This window comes from Boleophthalmus pectinirostris, unplaced genomic scaffold (assembly GCF_026225935.1).
Source record: "Boleophthalmus pectinirostris isolate CB_2022bp ecotype Guang Dong unplaced genomic scaffold, ASM2622593v1 HiC_scaffold_23, whole genome shotgun sequence".
Classification (NCBI taxonomy): Eukaryota; Metazoa; Chordata; class Actinopteri; order Gobiiformes; family Gobiidae; genus Boleophthalmus; species Boleophthalmus pectinirostris.
In genome coordinates this window covers 19,627,365-19,648,975 of record NW_026571207.1, presented here as the reverse complement: position 1 = coordinate 19,648,975, position 21,611 = coordinate 19,627,365, and the positions used below count along the sequence as shown (strand labels likewise).

General features: G+C 38.0%; 2 protein-coding genes across 2 annotated transcripts; one reads left to right on the top strand and one right to left on the bottom strand.

The window, feature by feature from the left end:
- Positions 1–194: 194 nt before the first annotated feature.
- slc16a2 (solute carrier family 16 member 2) lies at positions 195–14,341 on the bottom strand. Its single transcript, XM_020923442.2, is given in 7 exon segments — positions 195–4,582; positions 5,630–5,858; positions 8,084–8,227; positions 8,980–9,446; positions 9,449–9,465; positions 9,580–9,724; positions 13,454–14,341. Coding segments are annotated over 7 exon segments (1,638 nt in total). The 5' UTR covers positions 13,836–14,341; the 3' UTR covers positions 195–4,328.
- A 5,457-nt stretch (positions 14,342–19,798) lies between these two features.
- Positions 19,799–21,580, top strand: si:ch1073-303k11.2 (LRRN4 C-terminal-like protein). Its single transcript, XM_020923546.2, has 2 exons — positions 19,799–19,927; positions 20,505–21,580. The coding sequence occupies exon 2, from the start codon at positions 20,507–20,509 to the stop codon at positions 21,275–21,277; it is 771 nt and encodes a 256-aa protein (XP_020779205.1). The 5' UTR covers positions 19,799–19,927; positions 20,505–20,506; the 3' UTR covers positions 21,278–21,580.
- The last annotated feature ends 31 nt before the right edge of the window (positions 21,581–21,611 follow it).

Sequence of the window (21,611 nt, the reverse complement as noted above, 5' to 3'; positions counted from 1 at the left end):
GGTTAAAGAGGGCTGAGGAGTCATACTAGGACTATATCCCTGGGTGAACTCGTTGCTGCGGTAATGATAACAGCAGACGCCTGGATGGATGGTGTCCCTGAACAACTGCCTTCCTCCTCTAAACTGTTACGCGCAGAGATTTAAGGTTTATGAATAACTGTATCAAAAGAAAATGATGAACAACCGGACAACTGTTTTGAAATTACATCTTTATTGTTGGTTTAATAGAAAATTTGCCTGTTTCGATATAGATAGATTCAAAAGATATGAACACAAATTATACATTTTCAAGCAGCTTGGCCAGTTTAATTTGTAACATCACTGGCCTCTATAAAATATTTCACAAGTAGGATATAGCGGAATAAGTGATGAGGGGAGGTGAGTGGAGGCCTTGTTCTTACTAAAAGTGAGTCAAAGGAAAAACAGCAAGCCCTCCACTCCTCTCGTGTTACTGTAACGTAAGGCTAGGGGTGGGTGGACATAGTCAGTTTTAGTACAGTTGAAAAAAAAATACATAACAGCTGTAACATTTACCAGATTTGACCAATGTTAATGTAATGGCAGTTTAGGTGTCATGGCTCAGCTTTATACAGACCTTTGAGTGGTCATTGTTTAAAGATAATAAGTTTTGAAAGTGTTAGATCAGAGGTGCAGAGAATTGGCACAGATCATTAAGTTTAGATCAGATTACACATGGCACAGTGAGTCTGTGGTTGTTAATATTAAATAGAATGTGCCCCTGTGGAACTCTGACCTGTATGTAAAAACAGCTGGGAAAATCATTAAAAATCATACACTGGACAACAGGCATACAGCGGATTGTTCAATCTAAGATAGCACTTGATAATAAACTTGAACATAAGCTTAACACTGTCTTCTCTGATTCAGGGGTCAGTCACATAATTCTTCTGCAGAGGCAAGACAGCTCCGAGCAGGAAGAATATCATTCCTGCTTATCTCACTTTTTCACTACTTATAACAGATTTAGCTTTCCAAAAAAATAGAATCTAATAAAATAGCAAGTATATTTGTGAAGGCGTATACAGAGTACATGGATGTGGTTTAGTTGTCTTAGGTCATACAGTGAATTTTTATTTGTTTGTAATGACGGCTTCTGCAAAACATTTGAGCTCAAGCAAACATTAAAACCTTTTGAATATGCAATGTTGTTTCAAACTGAGGTTACTGGAGTCTGTATGCTTGTAGAAAAGCATTGGTAACAAGGTAGTAAGACATTTACAGTTGTGCATAGGACCACACAGCTTTTAGAGCCAATATGGCTATTAAAATAGTCTATATGTACTTTCATTAATCAGATTTTAGTAGTGTAGGCTTTCAGGTGAAATAAACTCAGTTTACTGCACAAACTAGGGCTTAGTCAAAGACAGAATATGACTGCTATATGTGATTTAAATAAAGATCTTGACTTAACTCTTTCCCCCCTGGACGCCTACTAGGAACAACCCATACATATGTTACTAGGGCTACCCATAGAGCATAATTGCATAAAAGAAAACAGACTTCCACGAGTGATTATAAATTAATTTTACACTCATGAACTTAATTGTAACACAGACATATTTGGTATCTCTGGAAACCTTAGACTCTGAACTCTTCATTTATGGATGTTTAATGTGATTCAACTCATTTATAGGTGTATAACAGCTCACTGAAGATGAGAGTTTACCTGGTCAGGTGCAAAATCGAAAACAAAAAACTACATTCAGCATTTGATATATACATGTTCTGAGTACTGTATTCATAAAAAAAATAAAAAATATACTTTGTCAAAGTATTTAAACAGATTTCATATCACCAGATACAGTATAGCCAAGCCTAATTCATTTTTTTCCATTTAACTTATTCAACTTATTTAATTTATTCAACTCATTTAGCTTATTAAACTAATTCATCTTATTATAATATAATAATAAAACTCTTCCCCGCCAGTGTGTGTCCAGTATTTGTCATCTTGTTTACTTTCTCGTGCACAGAGCTCCGCATAAGCGTTTTTTCTGTAGCGATTCTGTTATACATCGCATCTTGGGGAAAAAAAGACTGAAATATTTTAAAGGACTAGCCTGGGCAACATCCAGATTTCAGGGCAATTTTGGTTCATAATCGAGTATAAAGCCCGGATAGTTTGTTCGGATATCGCAGGACTCCATACAGACGCATCAGGGGCATTCTCATCTTCGTAAGATTCACTCTCTGTAAGTCCGTCGCTATCGTTGTTTTCCACTTTATAATCAACTTCATCATCACTTTGAAATCAATAAAAGTCAATTATCTAAACTTATCCATAAAATACGTCCGCTCCTCATTATTTCTAAAACTGTGCGCCGCAGCGCCGCGATCTTTCCATTGCACGTGTTTCGTGTTGTGTTACCGGAAGCTACCATCGTCACTACTTCGATTAACTTTGGAAAAAAAAATCGGCGAAAACATATCCTTGAATCCTATTGGTCAGTCTAGTGTGGGTTGTAGTGGCCCCCACCTATCACAGTCTCTGTTTAAATGTGAAAAACCGAGCAATTTCTAAAGGTCGTCAAATCACGTCTTTAGTGATACAGCGGAGGTGTCAAAAGTCGTCATAAGGGTACAGGGGGTTCGTCAAATGTCGTCTTCATGGGGGAAAGAGTTAATACCAACATCAAAAACATAATAAAAACGCAGGGATGGTAACATTATGTAATTTTCACAGTTTTAGGTACTCTAGATTTGGGGAACATGTTTTTGAATTATTAATATAGTTATATTTGTATTTAAAATACAACTAAGACCTGATACACACTGTAAAAACACCCCACCGAAAAGTGTGGAGAGCATGAGGTTGAGTTCAACTGGTTTGCTGAGGACCATTTGATTATTGAGGTATGATTGTTTGTCATTGCCCTGTTTAGTGTCAGTCTCCGAACAAACTACTCAGTAGTGAGCTTTGTGTAGCTTCGTCTATTGTCACAGATGGCACAGAATGCCAAGAGGACAATTACCAGAATGCAGTAGCACCTGAATAGTGGGTGACTAATATGACTCATTCTTCATGCTCTGTCCCAACCTGCACCTTTAAGATCCTACATTATCATCATGACTGCATCTCAGATGTAAATGTCTTCAACATATACTGCACACAAAATGACTTCTTTTTACCCCTGTTTTGACCTGTTTTGTTTGACCTATTGTAGTTCTCTTTTGCACCAGTCCAATGTTTCAAGGATGCACCTTAAAGCAGAGGTAAGTGTTTATGATTATGGTTTCACATAACTGCCAACAGCCCTCTGAGGGGAGGTAAGGATGTGTCACAGTGAGTGAGAACCTTCCACTAAAGCAGCAAATCAACCGCCTGAAAGATTGGTGACAGGCCTGAGCAAAAAACATTTCAGAAGGCTTCTTTTAATTATATCCTGATGCATTGTTATTTGAAATTGCCATCTAGAACAAAGGCGCTAGTGTATTTATTCAAAAATATATGCAGTAGCTGTAATTGTACTGCTAAAATATTAAAATTCTTAACATAGTGTTCACAAAATATTTGTATTTAATACATTTTGAAAAGCTACAAGTGTAGGCTGTATGTGGGTTTCTCTGGCAGAGTTAAGAAAAATGGAATGGTTAAAAATGGTTTAAAAGGATGCTGTTAACATGTTCACACTGTCTAAAAAGTCTAAAAAGTAACTATTACCATGATCAAAATGACTGCTTATGAGATTTCAAAAGATTGTCCATGTGAGGTTAATAAAAAATATGGCTGGAGCTGTAATTCATACATGTCAGATGTACACCTTCTGTAGTAAATGGATGAGGTGGTACTGTATAAAAAATAAAAATGCATCCGCTCACTAGTACATAGTTTAAATGCTTCAAAATGAGTATATAAAATCATAACTTTAAATGTTTGAAAAAGCTAAAAAGAAATTCAAGGTGATTACAATTAGATAAAATCTCTTCATTTAAATCCTCTTTGAGGTATTAGTTACTAAAGTTCCCACTGAAAACACATTGTTACATTTCACTCTTGTGCTTATCTCATTCTAAAATTTCCATATCATTACTGATGTGTCATCCCTTCCTCTTTTGATTCCACAGCACACTTTCTGTACTTTTCTGAAGGCGAAGAGATCAAACAACCAAATGAAAATATATTAGGGTGAGATGTTATTGGTCAGTGTATAGTAGTATATATGTCTCTGGTACAGAGGATGGAAAATGCTGGTGACTGAATCCCTGTAAATACGAAAAGCACTGAAAAGCACTCTAGCTTTAGTCTAGAGTTACAACAGGTATGTTCCATAAAATAGGCATTATGTGTGACCTTAGTGTGGTGTCATTCAGATATGCGTCTCTACATCCGTGTATCCAGGCAGCATGTCTCCGTTGGAGCAGCTCTTGGCCTCAGCTGAAGGAGCAGAGGGTAGCATGTGAGCAGTAGTGGACGCCTCCTCGGGACATGCAGTCGACTGGTTTCTCTGGAGTCTGCTCTGGACCAAGGGCACAAAGAAGAGCACCACACCACCCACCATAGGAGGGACCCCAGCCAAAGAGAAGGCCACCGTGTAGTTTCCAAAATAATCTCGTAACAGGCCTAGCAAAGGACATATATTTATTTCACTTTGCAAACACGCACAGAAATAGAACACATTTTGTAATGGCCTGAGCACATTAAGCATTTCACCATATTTAAGTTTCGAATTCAAAAGATCAAAACATTAACCCACATAACAACATGATATTACACAACATGTAAGGCATCCTGATTCCACCTCCATCCCTATAATGAGATGGGACAAAATGGAGAGGTGCTATTGTGTTACACCCATAGAGTGTATATATAAATGGACATAACTAACGCACTAGCCGTTCCAAATAGGAAGTTCGCATGCAGGCGCTTCCGGCTCCTACTGACCCTGGCTCCCATTGACTTACATTGGAATATTGTAACTGCTGCTGTGAGCATTGTCATTTTGGTCTTAAAATGTTCATATTAACCAGCTCTACACGACCCTGGATTGTTTTTGCTGTTATTTTGTCAGTTAAAAAAATCACATTCATAATATAGAGCCTGGCTCCAAATTTGTCTCTGTAACCGTTAGCATCGTGAGTTTCATTTGAGTGGAGCCGAATGCTATGGGTGACGTCACACTTGCTTAGTCCACTTTTTTTATGCAGTCTATGGTTACACCAAAATCTCCAAAGCCACATCCTTTGTTACTGTCTCAACTTCAAGTTCATGTATTATACAGACTGCATACATGATGGAAAAGACACATTTCAAACTTAATACATAGGGGTCATAAAAGTGGCCAAGGTGTCTGGGGTCATACTAAGGCACTGGGGTACACTCTTGATTCTTGAAGACAGAGTACAAAATGTACTGATTCCATTTAAGCTGTTAAAATGTTTATGTTAAATTTGATGCTTGGCGCATTTTGTTAGAAAGCAAAAGAAAAGTTCAATTCTGTCAACTGGACAAAAGTTTTTGTGAAACATTATATTTGTCCAGTTGACAAATATGTTTTTGCTATGGATCCTACCTGAACGACTGAGGGATTACATAGACATAGACAAGACATACATAGACAAGTATATACAGCTCCTCTGAATGAAAAGATAAAAAATACTAGTTTCTCACCAGCTATAGGTGGGCCTGCAGTCATGGGAAGAGCCATAAGTCCGAGAATGTAGCCTATTGCCTGTGAAGCCTGCATGGGCCCAACCAACTCAAAGGCAATAGGAGCCATCATAGTGAGAAAACATCCATCGCACAGTCCCAAGAACACACACACCACAATGAGTGCTTCAAATGCGAAGCACTGAGGAATCAGCATGGACATCAGGCCCAGGACTATAAAGGACACCACCTGTAACAAAGAACACACATTAACAGAAGTTTGCCCTGTCTTATTAGTTTTTTGTAAAAGTTAATTTTTTTAACTAATGCATTTATTTTATTAACAGTATTTAATGATGGTGTAAAATGTTTGTATTTTCTTTTACCTTTTGCCTTCATTGCAAGAAGAATGTTTTAATAAATTGCTGTTATTTGCAGATGTTTTGATTTCAAACACTGGTGTGTCATTCTGACAAAAAACAATTAATCCATGCTCTATCCTGCTATTTAAGTGGTGCTGTTCCTAATGCCAAAGCATGTGTATTGTGTACTTCAAAACCCGGAAAGAGATTTTTGTGCCAAATAACGTTTTTAAAATACGTCTACTAGAGCCCGACCGATATATCGGATGGCCGATATTATCGGCCAATATGGGCACCTGGAGACATATCGGCTATCGGCCGATATGCTTGCTGATTTTGGCCGATATTTCACGTGGGCATGTTATACCTCGTTATAAAGCTTAGACTTTCTACATTATGTTCATTTAATCCAATTTACAGACAGATAAATGTCCTAATATGTGGCTCTGCATCAGTATTTATCTGCGGTGTAATTTGTCTGTGTCCGTACTGTCCCTGAACACACCACAGAGTGACGTCACTTCACGCGCGTGTGTTTGTTTACACCCGCAGTGGTGCGCAACTCTGAGATTATTTTCTTTTTCGGACAATCGGTTTGAGTCTGGATTAAAAGGACATTTATTAGTGCAGACTTGTGATGTGAGGAGGAGCCTGTGTGAGCGTTGAGTGTTGGAAATACATCGACTTTGAAGCTAGTTTAGGTTTTGTTAGCGGTTTAGCTGCTGTAGCTCCCGCACATAAACAGGCTGTTTTCTATTGGTCTGTTGTAAAGTGACTAAATTGGCCGTATATTTGTTACTGGACCTGCATTGATATGTAAATGAGCTGTGAATAGAGTGTGAATGATCCACATTTATGCTTATAATTAACTACCGCTGTGCGCAGCATTTACGGCTAAAGGCTAATAGCGATAGTTTACTAGCTAGGAGTTATGGGTCGGTTGCGATCGAAGCGGCTCTTAGATCCGGCTCTTTGAAGCGAACAACGGGAGCCTGCTTCTTATTGGGAGCCGTGTTTTCTCTTTTTCTCACTTTTTCTCTTCATGCCGCATGTAGACCCGTAGTTTGACAGCAGCAGCGGCTGAAAACGAAACTTTCAGAAATCTGCGTGTGCATAGGATAAAAAAGTGCATATTTGGCTGTAGTTCAGCATAAAATGAATAAACCAGGACTAATCTTGGGCTCGAGTGCAGGAGAGAGATAGAAACCGAGTCCCGACACTCAGTCCTGGTTCAGTTCTGGTTTAGTCCTGCTTGCAACAAAACAATCTCAAGAGTCGCTTGGGAGCCGAAAGAGCCAGCTGCTTTAGTGAGCCGAGCCAAAAGAGCCGGTTCTCCAAAAAAAACAAAAAAAACTAGAATACCCATCACTAGTAGCTAGAATGTGATGCAAAAATGCCATTAGGCCAATCTACTGTATGTAAATATGATGTAAAGAGTCAAAATAACAATAAATGTTGCCTAAATAAACCCAATTTAGAATCCACGAGAGCCAAACCTAAGTTTTTTAATCAATTCAAGATTTACAGTGAATTTTTACATCACTAAATATATCGTGATTATATCGGCAGCTTCAACTCCCATTATATCGGTTTCATATCGGCCACAACAAAATCCATATCGGTCGGGCTCTAACGTCTACCATAGTTCATATAGTAATAGGGAGTTGGTGCTGAGAATTAAACTAGAGCCTTAGAACAGTCACGTTCATCACATGATCTTTTGTGTATGTCTAGTGTAGGTAGAAATTGGCCACATTTCGTGTACATTTTTCTGAACATTCGGATGTACATTCATGCCAGCAGAAACTGCTATACTTATTTCTCAAATTTTCTCTTATTTTCTCAGAACCCTTTCTACTCAGGTAATTGGTACCAGCAAAAAGGATCTTGTCATTCAGTCTGCTGATTGAACATGTATGTGTACACTGAATCCGGATACTGTGGACAGTCCATAACAACCCCAATTTTCTGTGAAAAATTATAGTAATTTTGCAAATAGCACAAATACTACTTGTTAGCATGTATGCTACATAAGCCAAACAGTACAATGTTCTTCTGCATATCACTGTGAAGTCAGTCCCTATGACTACTACAATTAGTACTTTTTGTTTACCTGCATGTATATTTTCTTTAGACCAGAAATAAGGTCTCCAATCTTTCCAAACAGCAGACGACCCACTCCTGACGAAGCACCGATGCAAACCAGAAGAACCCATTCCTTATTAGTGTCTTTAAACCTCTCTTTTACAAAGTTCATCTATGCAAAAAGACATCAAAATATTACTGTTCTGGGAAACATTTATCACAATAAATAACATAATTTATTTTTTAAATCATAAGAAACATGACGAGAAGAACTAGGTTGGACACTCCCTGCACACTGAAGTTTCTCCTGGACATGCTGGTCCATTTGAAATATTTGCTCTGCTTGGAAGTTATCTACATTCTTCACCGTCCATAGGATAGGCATGTTTAGGGACATAGAGTTAGCATACGGGAGAGATTTCCTGAGGTGAGCGTTACAAAAGCCGGAACGGTGTTTACATCTGGGCCTCGCCTGAAATAACAGGCCTGACAGAGGGAGGCCTGAGTGGGAACATCCGACATCTGGATGGATGGAGATCAACTTAGCATAGCAACATTTCACCAACCATGTCAAAATGTCTTTGCATAAAACGAACTACAAAAGGTTATGCAAACTCAAAATATTGTATTTAAAAATAATAGTTAGTTGGAATTTAGCAAATTAAAGCTAATTTAAGGAGCATGCAGTTACGGTACAGTGGCCTGTGCAGAAACACCACCAAACCTTGCAGACTTATATTTCCCCATTATCGAGGCAACCTCATGAATCTAAGGGATTTACAAATACTGGAAGGGTCTATACAACTTCTACAAGGGTAGGACATGTAGAAACCTCAATGAAAAAGATCTTAATATTACAGAAGACACATAAAAACAGAGATCCTTTTAGTGATTACCTGAGGTTAAGTTATGTTAAGTACTTACCAGATGGATATATGGTACAAAGTAGCCCAAGACAGCAGTGGCCACGCCAAATGCCCACACTCTGTAAGTGATGATGTGAAATACCCGCAGGTTAAAGTACTTTCTGATTCGATTAAGAGTTTTGCTCCACCTACTCACATCTTGGGCATTGGTCCCTGGCTGTGTCTGTTCTGGACACATACCAGGGGGGCCCATGCTCTCACCAGCAGGCAGCAAAGGTTTGAAGGTCAATGCAAGAAAAGCTTGCACAAGCATAAAAATGCTTAGTATCTGAAATGTCTTGTCTAGTCCCAGAGATCCAACCACCTTGTCTATTAAAACTGGGAGACCCATTGAGAAGAGACTGGCACCAGCAGTTACCACTCCATTGACCAGCCCTAATCTCTGGCGGAAGTAGTGACCCAGGATGACTAGGGATGGCTGGAAAGCAAAGGAGGAACCACATCCAAATAGTATACCATAGGTAAATAGCGAAGAATCAGTGAGCTGCAAAAGAAAAGAAAAAAAGATTATCTTAAAATCATGAACTACAGCTACTACTGCACTACTGATAGTACTGATACTACTACTATAATATATAATAATATTAATTATACATACTTTGCAAATGATGTACTTAGCAGTCCTATAAAAGCCAGTAATGCACCACTGACAGCTGTCTTCCTGCAGCCAAATGAGTCTGTGAACATGCTGACCACTGGTGAACACAGGAAGATCATTCCCATGGCCAAGGCGCCAACCCAAGCTGCAGAAAAACAGACAAAATAGATTAATCTATTAAACAATTTTAGTTATTATTTAAATGTATCCAGTTTTATATAAAGTTATGATTGTTGGTGTAGAACTGATTTAAGAATTTCAACAATAGAAACAATAATTGTTTTTATATTTGTAATGTATGTAGTGGATGTAAAGTTCAAAGCATTCACACTGGCATATCTACTACATTATAAATCAAATCTTAAGTTGTTATAAAGTTGATAGTGGCTCAGCTTCTAACCTGCGTTAAAACATAACCATATGTACAAACTCTGTGTTCTATAAACAGAGAACAAACAAGTCTGGCCAAGAGAGCAAAGGTAACTTTACTGACTGGCGGGGTTTCTAGACAGTAGGCCACTCTACTCTAATCCAATGCTCAGATGCACTGACATCAGAGGACTATGACAAACTACGTGCACACAGCAAAGTCTATAGGCCAGCATACCACATACATGCAAGTTTACATAACACTCTTTATTGTGGGTCTTTGAACAATTTGTGCTGCCAGTAATGGCCAGTGCATTAGTGAGTACAGAACACACTGTGCTGCTCTATCTTTATATAGATTGAAGGGTGTAGTCCCAGGATCCTATAGTTTATTCAAATGGAACAAAAAGGGGAAATTTCTTAAGATACAGTTTATGGACAAAACAGATGCTTCCCGGCATTTAGCAACTTCCTAAAATAACAGCCTGTTCATAAACGTGTATGCCAGCCCCATGTCCGATCAGATTAACCCAATTATCCTTATTTGCCATTCGAGTTTGAGCGTAGTCTGTTTTAAGCATGTTACCTTAAAAGTCTTTTGAACTCAGGGCAATGTTTGGGTTAAAGATGAAATATTTGCATGTCTGGTGAATGTGTGTCACTCCACATTTCGCACTCCAGACAAATAAATTAGGCAAAGCAGCATTTGGATTCATGGCTTATCATCCTTCATCAAAATGGCTCTTTTTATTCCTGCATATTCAATGTATAGTCTAAAATCTGCAACAAATAGTGTGTCTCAAAGTTCACTTTCAATTAAACTTTCCACCCAATAGTTTTATCCAGATTACTAAAGCTGGCCAAGAATTGTGCACTCATTATAGACGATTAAAAGTGAACACTTTGAAATACAGGGAAACAAATACAAAGGATTTGTTGTATATAATGTTGAGTGGGCTTGACCAGGGCTTATTTTTGTGACAGATGAAACGGAACAGCAAAGGAACAAATGCAGCCTCTTTATGGGACAGGGCTTTAAGAAACTGTGGAATTCACATTGTGGTTTGTCAATACCATGGTGGATCTGTCACACCATCAAAACAATGAGCAAGCACAGGATGGGAACACGCTACTATTAAACAATGGGGCATGATGTCTTAAGATCGTCTTGGGCACAGCAACAATGGCAATGATTATTTTTCAGAAAAGCGGAGGTACAAGTCATTAAGTGAAGGCCATAAGAAGGATGTGACGTCTTGTTGTCCATTCATGTGTCTAAACGTTTTATAAACAGAGTTTAAATCTTGTTTTGTTCCTCAAAACAGAAGTATGAGGAACAAGTGGTTAACAAATGAAATCTTATTGACATATGATATAATATACATTTTGTACAATATACATAAGTAACAAGAGTGTATTTTTGTACTTAATCTTCCACAGAATGTTCTGTGAATGGTCAGATGGGGAAAAAATGTGTATTGAAACAAATGCTTTTAACAGCAATATACACAATTGCTTCTTTGTTCATAAAATGTCCTTCTCATGCAGCAAAACATGATTTTCATTCCCAAAACGCAATATGGTCCACATGGGTATCAGCTAATAGAATAATAGTCCATGGTAGCAAAGGGAATGTGTAGTTTAGGTATTGAGTATGCATTACTATTTAACCTTTATTTTCTATAAAAAAGTGTTGTTGTTGTTATTGCTAGTGACAGGGTGACCGGGAATAAAGTTCAGGACTCAAGTCCTACATGTTTACATCCTGTTCACTGTTAAAATACATTTATGGATTTCACTCTGAGACAGTTTCAATAGAGTGGAATGTGAAAAATGCCAAAGTACTCCCTGAACAGCCAACCCAATGCAGTGATTAAACTATCACAAAACAAAAAACAGAGAATTATCAGTAAAAGAAAGAGAATGTTTTTCTTTCAAAAAGATAAAAGAACAGCTTTATTTTTCAGCTTGAATTGTCATTATCATTATGGTGATGACATGTTCAGATATTATGGAAATCCATTAGAAACAAGTGTTATGCTGTGGCTGAGGTTTAAGTATTGCAATGGACTGTAAAATTAACCACAAAAGTGCAGAAATATCACTTGATGCCCTAACTTTCGGCTTATATCTCAAACATCTATTTTTCCAATTATTAATGGCTGACTAGTTTAAAGGATTGCTAGAGGACCTACTCATGAAAAATGAACAAATTAATTTATGGTATAATGCATAGCTCTCCTAATATGTTACTATTTAAGTTGCGCATGTATCAGCCATTTCTAAGAACACTCTTTTGTTATTTCTTTGATCCACAGAAATAGTTCAACAGTCCAAAACAACAAGCACAAGTACGTACTGTAATAACACCTCATCAAAGACTACAGAAATGTTGCAATGCAAACTGACCCCTGGTGTTCCATTCTAATGTTTTTTGTTTTTTTGTTTTAACAAACGTACTTAATATATTTATGAGCAGGAACATTAAACAAATAAATGCAATATCATGTAAGATATCTATATTTGACATTAAGTATGGTATATATCAATGACTTCACTACAAATCTAAATGTTGCTCTCCTTCTGGAGCATAAATAAAAATAGCACATAAACATATATGTTAATAATAATGTAATGACACCTATAGGTAATGACACTTATAGGTAATGACACCTATAGGTGTCATTACAAACTGATGTTTGTAATCTGCTCTGTTTTTGATTATGTCTCTTTGTTCTGGCTTTTCTCAACAAATATGTAAAGAAAATTCAGGATTAATATTCTATTTTCAATAAACAAAATATTCAGGCTATATGTAAAAGTAGTTTGCAATAAAATACATTGTTTGGTTGTCATTTATAATTTCACAGGCATTCATATGTTTCACATTCCATATTAATATGTTTTATTGTAATTAAGGACCTCTAGGATTAGCATTAATTTCTGCATCACAGTGTCTCAAACTATTTTGTATGAAGCTAGGTGTCCCAAGTTAAACTCAGCTCAAGTAGGACAACCCTGGTCACATGCTGTCCTGCTTTCCGTGGGAACTAGAAAGCAATGCACACTGTGTAATAATGTTTTTTTTCTACTGTGAAGACTTCAGAATGTCCTTAAGGGTCACAATGTTACGGACCAAGGACACATGAGATTATAATACAAAACGCTTATTAATGTGGTGCTAATGAATAATAGACCACAATGGAACGGTCTTGGCTCATATTAATTACTAGGAAATATGCATAGCCCATCTGTCATTAATTTCAAATGTAGTCCGCACCCTTTGGTATGAATCAGCAGTGACACAAGCACACAGGTGTCACCTCAATATACGTTTAGTGAATTCACACGTAAAGTGATTATTGAACTTGAATGACATTTCGCATCTTTAACACAAATAGATTGAGTATTTGTAAAAGTTATATTTTATAACATTATTATATGCAAGATCTATTGACTTGTTTATTTCATTGATGTAACAGCTTACTTAACTCCGGATACTCACCCACTTTGAACTGGGACGTCTTGTCCTCTGGATCTGCGTGTTCCTTTACCAACATCAAGTGAAGGATGCCGAAAGAATTTTGAATCCCAAAAATTGATCCATTGCACCACGTTGCTGCAAAGACTACCAGCCAGCCGTAACCTCCTTCAGGCGGGACAAAGCCTGTTCCGGGTCCGTGGCTCTCCACCTGGAGTCCGGACTCCGAGGAGATGGGAGGTTTGCAGCTGGCCTCTATGAGCTGCACGGAGCTATCCTCGTGGGCGACTTTTCCCTCACCACCCGCTACTTGCTCGGTCTTGTCAGAATCCCGGGCAGCATCTTTGTCTCCCACCTGAAGAACCGGAGCCGGTTGGCCTTGATTGTCTAGCCCGTTGATCCCCATGTTGTCTGGTCCACTGTTGAGGTTAATGTGTGCTCTTGGCGATCATGCATGGGATATAGGTCACTGGCATACGCACAGAGATTTGTACAAGTGATAATGTACAATACAAGCCTCCTATAAGCCGCAGGAAACGAGCAACAACTTCACTGCATGTTCTTATTCCTTACCAGAGCGCTGCGGTTTACCTGCCCTACATACTCAGTGTAGGCTATTTTCGTGTGTTGCGCACATGCTATACTATACTAGGCTATAGCTGGCTGTATTTACTATTGCAGTCTTCACACAGTGGTGCCAAACCATTCGCCGATTGTAAAGTCCGCTCCGCTTTCCCGTTTTTGCCCGTCCGTATCCCGTTTTAAGAAATTTTGAGCACGACTCGCAACATCTCTTAGAGCTAAAAAACAAACATATGGTGGGTGCTCCTCCTCTCTTACGTTTTCCTCTGTAATGTATGACAGATAGGTAGGCCGTACAAATCCGTGGAGCTGTGTCTTTAAGCCTCAACAGAAACACAGCGTCACTCTGGCGCTGCTGCCCGCCTCCCTCTCACTGGACAAACCAATAGGAAGGCGGCCTGCCCAGTAGGCGTAAATGCTTTGAAGCAGTTTATTAAGAAGTGAACGAAATAGCTACAATAAAAAGAGTAGGCTATCAGAAGTTAGGGCCGCCTGTTGGGTAAGAATTTGACCCCTGACAAAGACACTCTTCTATTTTCTTCTCTTGGATGAAAAGTTATTTGAATAAATCCAAAAGTACAAGCTTTATCTGAACACTTCATTGTGAAGAAGGTGAAAAAAGGACTGCACAAATGTGTGAACATTTTAGGTACTGTATGTACAATAACAATCACAATGCTGTAGAACAACTTCACTTTTAATAATTATTTAAAAAGGCATACACATGTTTTTTTTTTTTGTTTTTTTTTCTCAAGACCACATTTATATAGTCAGAGGGTTCTATTGTTTCCTATGTTATTACATAAAATTGTGTTTATATGTCAGTTATCTGGCCATAAACTCATTGTACTAGGAAACTTCAGGTTGAGCTCCTCTCCTTTTTTGTAAGACGGCTTTGTCAAGATTCAAATAAGTAAATTCCCTCAATATTTTTTGGCATTTTGCATATTGATGACACAAACCCAAGTTGTATCTCCTTACGCTCAATGAATATATTGGACGGGCCATGTCTCGTTTGCAGAGCTCCAACTAGGCTGTACTAGCTAATGAATGATTGAGGTTTGGTATTGAGTAGGTCTTTCAACCTTTCCGTGACCCATAGTAGAATTATTTTTTTTATGTTTATTTCCAACTTGTTTTAGTTATGGTATCTGACATGTGTGAGGTTCATTGGGCTTTCTGTTTGACTTGTCTGGCTTGAGAACTAAAACAAAAAAATTGAAACCTAAGCCATTTAACTGAGACATGTTTTCGTAAGAATAGCCTAAATCAACATGACAGTTGTTATCAGCAAAATCAATATTTGGGTTGAACATGTCTACTTCAAATCTGAGGCCATAGACATGTTTCACATCACAGATGAGGTCATGTTTAGACAGATTTATTTATTTTTACTGTGACATCATTTCAGTTTTCATTTCAACTTTCTTCACTTGATCGCTTATTTTTTTACTCTTTATTTTTCATATTTTAAGTGATATAAAAAAAAGACAAATAGGATATAACATATGGGGTGTGCCTTTGATGCATATACATGAATAGTTACTTCCACCAATTGCAAGCAAAACAACAATCAAAATACAAGGTCTTACAGTTTTGATCATAGTTTTGATACATTCAGTCCACCATTCCCATTAGTTCTTAAATTTGTATTGTTGCAATCTGATACTACAAGTAATTCTCTCCATTTTAAAAATATCATAGACAATATCAAACCATTTATTCAGTGTTGGTATTTGTGGATTACGCTATTTCCTAGATTTCTAGCAGCTGCGCTCAAAATCTGGAACAGGTATTTAACTTTGTATGTCACATTTTCACCCATCAGGAAACCCAGATACATTGTTTCAAGTTAAAATGGTATGTCAATACAAAACAGTTTTTAATGATTTGTGAATTTCCCTCTAAATGGAACAATATGAGGACATGACCAAAATATATGGAAATAACTTTTGTTATATCGCTTCTGTTGGTCAGCTGCATGTTGGTGGTCATTCTGATGTTATTAGATATTATATATTAGTTTGGGTTATTTTTCATCATACAATTTGGTGAAAATTATCCAGTCCTGCCTTATAAAGACCTACCAGCTATCATCAACTCTTATTGGTCATCAGTTACTCTGGATTAAAATTTCAACAAAAAATCTGGACTACCAATGAAAAATACATTGGTGAATATTTGTCAGTATAGGACAGCAGTTTGACAGGTAGGTTAGGAATATTGGGGTTTCCAGCAGTCACACAACAGGGTTCAAATTAAGATCAAACCAAGTCTGGACGCATCTTGGGTTTAGAGGCCAAAGACTGGATCAATCAGAAAGATGAAAGTCAATTGTAATGTTATTCAAGGTCCTACATTACACAGAATTGACTCTTGTGAGCTTTATGCCATGTTAAAATGCTGTTATCTTTTCAGAACATACCTGGAGTTGTATTTTGTTTCATTCTTTCATTGTTTGAGTAACCCTTTATTATTACACTGTCTATATCTCCAAAGCTCAAAACACTCTGTGCCACCTTGTGATATTATGAAGAGGTAGTTTTCAAGTTAACAGTAACCCTTTGCCTTTAGTTCAGTGGAGACTGGGAACTCCGGGGCTGAAATCATCCAAATGATTCTAGTGAAGGTGTATGGAGTTTAAAAACACAGTGGCACACTTCCTGTATGATCACATGATATCACAATGTGGAACAGTGTTTTCAGTTTGAGAGAAGAACTCACTCTAAATATACAGGGTTTGTGTGAAGTAAACAAAACACAACACCAATTATGTTTGTGATCAGGGAACATTATAACATAGATCAGAGAATGGCACAATATGAGCCCTTTAATTACAAAAACCTTGGACATGAAGGTAGTTGTTTATGTTGTCATTTGATGTGTGGTTCTCTGGCAATTATCCAATCAAAAATATGGTAAATGTAATACTTCAGTCACTGGTAAGACTTCAGAATTCAGGTGCTCCCTAGCTCTTTCTAGTTCGGATATACATTCTAAATATGCTTGGCACTATGAATCTAATTTTTAAAAAATGTTTTTCTCACACTACTCAAATACTCTGTGGCGATACTAGAAGGAGGCAATATGTTTGCAATATAATCTGCACAACATAATAGCACAATGATAATTTCTGATGGCAACTACTTTAATCAAATGTTGCAAGACTTTACCTACACTCACCACTAGATGTCACTACAGCACAATATGAGGGTCTACTGGAGACAAAGTCAGTAAAAGCTATTTAGCGCTTCGGAGGGATCATAATAATATGGTATGTAATGGACACACATGTTGGCTTTGGCCATTTAACTAAAGGCCTTTTAACTATACTTTTCCTCATGGGACTTTTACTTTTTTGGAGTGCCTGGATTTTGTTGTGTCTAAACAACTGTATTATACATTAAAGTATACAGTATTATATATTAAAAACTGAGCATATTGTTTGCGTAACAAAACACTTCAGTTCAAGTCTTCTTGGGTTCTTTTATTAGACTCCTTTACACTGTAACATGTGTCTGTTTTTTTCTTTTCTGTTCAAATCAGTTGAACAGAGGATAATTGCATAATGTTAATGCGTTATGTATAAATTTGAAGTGGCCTGATTATGAGGACATTTGTCACAAAGAATGAGCAACACCATCATGTCTGTTTCTAATTCTGTTCTGAAGATGAGTCAGCTCTTCTGTGTATTTGTTGAGCAGTAACCCTAACCCTATATATAGCTCTTCACATAGGACAGATCAATGTTACGTGACTACCCCGGGATTCCTTTTAAGGTGAAGTTGAGCATTTAGTCAATAGTGGTGCTTCCTGTTTGAATTGGAATTCTTCAAATCCTATGAGAGGTGTGGGTACGGAGGAATGAGTGTCTGTGTAACATTAGTGGGATGTCAAGAGGCCCACACATTTGGAGGCAAATGAAATGTGGTCATATTTCACGTAATTTCAATTGTGAGAAGGCCGGTAATTGAACAAGATAGATATCATCTGAATGTAAAAAACAGGCCCGTTTATAGTGAACAAACTAAGCATCTATAAAAACCCAAAGGTATACAGCACACTCACAAACTCTGAAAAGAAAAATATTGCTTATGGTGACCTGTACTCAGATTGAAAACAGGTATCTGTATTCAGAGAATCATGGGATTGTATTTTAGTGAAGACAATTTTTACATGGTTTACAGGATCCAGACCACCAAAGCCATAACAGTCAGCATATCAGCAGTATGAGCAAGACCCAGAGCTTACCTGCTCAGCCTGGCGTCACCTGTGAAGAAACTACTGAGAGTACAGATCTGCAAAGATAGAAAGGGACTAGTGAGTCACGTACATGCAGAAACAGGATGCAAGACATAACAAAATGTATTCTAAAGTTATGAGAATTCCTTCAGTTTTCAAACTAATAAATATTTATCAGAGCATACGCAGCTGGCTGAGGTCATTTCAAACAACCAAAACTATTGTTTAGGTTAGTTAGCTTAACAGCGTCTGCACATTGTTTTGTTACTTTTTTAAGTAGAGCTGAAGTATTGGCAAACATTTTGGGCTTAAAGGAAATGTATGTATGACCAAAAGGAAACGTATGTATGTATATATGAAATATAAAACGAAAAGCTGTTGTAAAAAGTAGGTTCAGTAAAGCCTCTGTCCTCATTTTTTGGGGTAATAGTGTTGAAGTGTATCTGAAGATAAATTATGGCTTGTACCACCTTGTTACAGGTTGTGCAACGTCCTCACATGACAGATACAGAACAGACAAATAAATGCAAAGGTGATAAAAGAAGTGAGTTGTATTAGCTTTTCTATTGACTGAAGTTCCATCTTATATAATTTACAATTTAAGACAAAATGTTTATGAGGCAAATATAAATGCTTGGTGCTTGCTGTCTTTTCCAGTCAATATAGTATATGTACATCTGATCAGTATAATTTGTGAGAATATCTGTTTAATACCAGACCTGACTGAATTAGTGATAAGTTACATAAAATAGTAATCACAAAGACTATTTTAATGATTGAATGCAGACCAAAAGTGCATGATACAACTCAACTTTTTGTCTTTGACCTTTCAGTGACCCTGAGTAAAAGTAATTTCTGTCACCAAAATGATATGCACACATCTACACACCCTTTAAAATAGGTCCTAAGAAAAACGAATTTACTTTCTGTAAATCTATACAGTAATATGATCTGATCTGGCTGTAATTATAATCAGGCAGAAATCAGGATGCAGGTTGAGACACATTCGTGACTAAATCCATGGCCCAAAGCTGTCTGCAATGTGGGTGCACAGAAAAAATGTGAAATGATTTGCCAGCTTTTCGTCATAAAAGAATAGGGCAACACAAAGCCCTTATCGTTCCATCCAAACTGCCACAATGGGGGTATCAGGGGTTGTGATAGACTTCTCTGCTTCTTCACCTCCCCTACTCAAACGTTCATAAAACACACACTGACCTTACGCCCCAACCAACACCTGCAAACTATTCAGAAAGTCTTTAACATTCTCTGAGCAAAGTAATCAAAAACAGCCTTTACTCTCAGATCGCTCACACATTTTAGACATGCACAAACTTGCTTCCCGCTGCTACTAACTATGTTAATGCTCAGCAACCCTTAGGCACATGATGTACCCCTGTTTCCAAATTACCCCGAAATTCTGACAAACAAATAAAAGCTAGCCCAAATGTTTGGTTGGCTGGGCTGATGGGAGTGAGTGGTGAAGAAAAAGAAGAATGGAGTGGGCCTATAAAAAAGCAGGGAGGGTGGGGGTGGGGGGGGGGGGGGGGGGGGGGGTGCGGAGGAGGAGAGTCTGAGCGGAACAACATAAGACGCTGACAAACAGAGACAGAAAGGAGACAGCGAGGAGCACACGAGGACTTCAAACTAACTACAACCCACAGCATCAAGCAGGTAAAGACTTTCAATACTTTTCACAGTTTACTGCTTGACACTCATTCATTTAGTTATGTCTGCAGCCACAAAGAACCGCCAAAGGAAACTTCTAATCATCACTATGAAACCCAATAGCATAGAAAATATTTGTGTATTTTATGTAGGCTATTACATTGTATCATATGTTTTCAACCCATTAGGGGCCACTTCATTCATGTTGGGTTCCCACACAGCAGACTGGACGGCTGCCAAAAAATGGAGGTGCTGCTTTGGCCACCCCAACAGCAGACAAAATCTCCCGGCAGTTTGAGTTTATTTATGTGGATGAGATCATTGCGAGGGACAACACAAGTTTTATAATGATGTTCAGATATCAAAACCGCTTTCACATGAATTCATGAAGATTTGTGGGTAATTTGCTGCTCTGACTTTCTTTCACTACGGTCACAAACTTTTAAAATTACTTTTCTAACTAAATATGGTCAGAGTGAAATACATTTCAGAGTGATTAACATATTTGTCACTATGTGTCACTACAGATTATTTTTTGTGAATTTTTGAGAATTCAAGTTTACTGTAATCTCTCTGTCCACAGATATGAAGTCACTCTGCAGACACCACATGTTACTTCTGCTTTTCCTGAGCACCTTGCCTTATTTCAGCCACCTCTTCACCCAGGCTGCCTCCACTTCTCCCCCTGACACTCAAACACCAATCTTATTTCTGACCTCTAAAGACAACTCCTATGATGATGACGATGAAACTGAAATCATTCGTCCCCCTGTTAAAACCACCGTAGTGAACCAGGAGCCCCCGCAGCTCTGCCAGTACAACTCCTGTCTGGAGGATCAGCCGTCATGTGCTGTTGTTTCCCAGCAAACTGGCTGCCTTTGTCCTGGGCTGAGTGGGGCCTCTGAGCCACCTCATGCTCCACGGATTCACAGTCTGCTCCCAGTGAAGGAGGGGCCAGACAGAGGGAAGACTGAGGTACAGTGGTGTGCACCGTCCTCTGTTGTCTCTGGATATAGAGTGCTTATTGAAGGGCATACAGAAAAAAAACAGGAATTTAAAGACACCAAGAGGAGAAGTATAATTGGATACCTTGAAGTTGGGACTAAGGTGTGTGTGGAGGCGGTGAATGGTGCAGGATACAGCAGTCCCTCTGAGTTCTCCTGTAAACGCTATGAGCCCCCAACAACTTCGGATCACAATCTGATGGTAGGAGTTCTAGCAGGCGCAGTAATCCTGTTTCTTCTCCTTATCATTGGAGTGATAATCATCTGCAAATATCGAACCTGTCAAAAGAAAAAGAGAGAGTCGGATGACGGACTAGGAAATCCTTCTTACAGTGTAGGAGGAACCCTATGAACTACAGATAGTAGGACACAAAACAGGCATTTTATTAAAATAAAAATGTGGTTAACAAATCAGTTTATTAAAATACAATTATGTTTCTGTTTCAGGAAACTGTGTGATCTAGCTTATTAACAGTGGAACAATACTAATCAATTGTATGGCTATTTGATATTTGTCACTGGAGTAGAACAATAGGTTAATTTGCAGGCAAATCAACCCAGGCAGGCACTGTTGTAGACTTCCTCCTCATATGTATTTTTGTGCATAGTATTTTGGGGTTCCTTTTCATTAAATTAAACATTTTCTGAAAAATAATGTGTGTGTGTGTGTTTTTTTACTATAAATG

Excerpts from the sequence above, each read along its gene's own strand:
- si:ch1073-303k11.2 (XM_020923546.2), top strand. The coding sequence starts at position 20,507 with ATGAAGTCACTCTGCAGACACCACATGTTACTTCTGCTTTTCCTGAGC.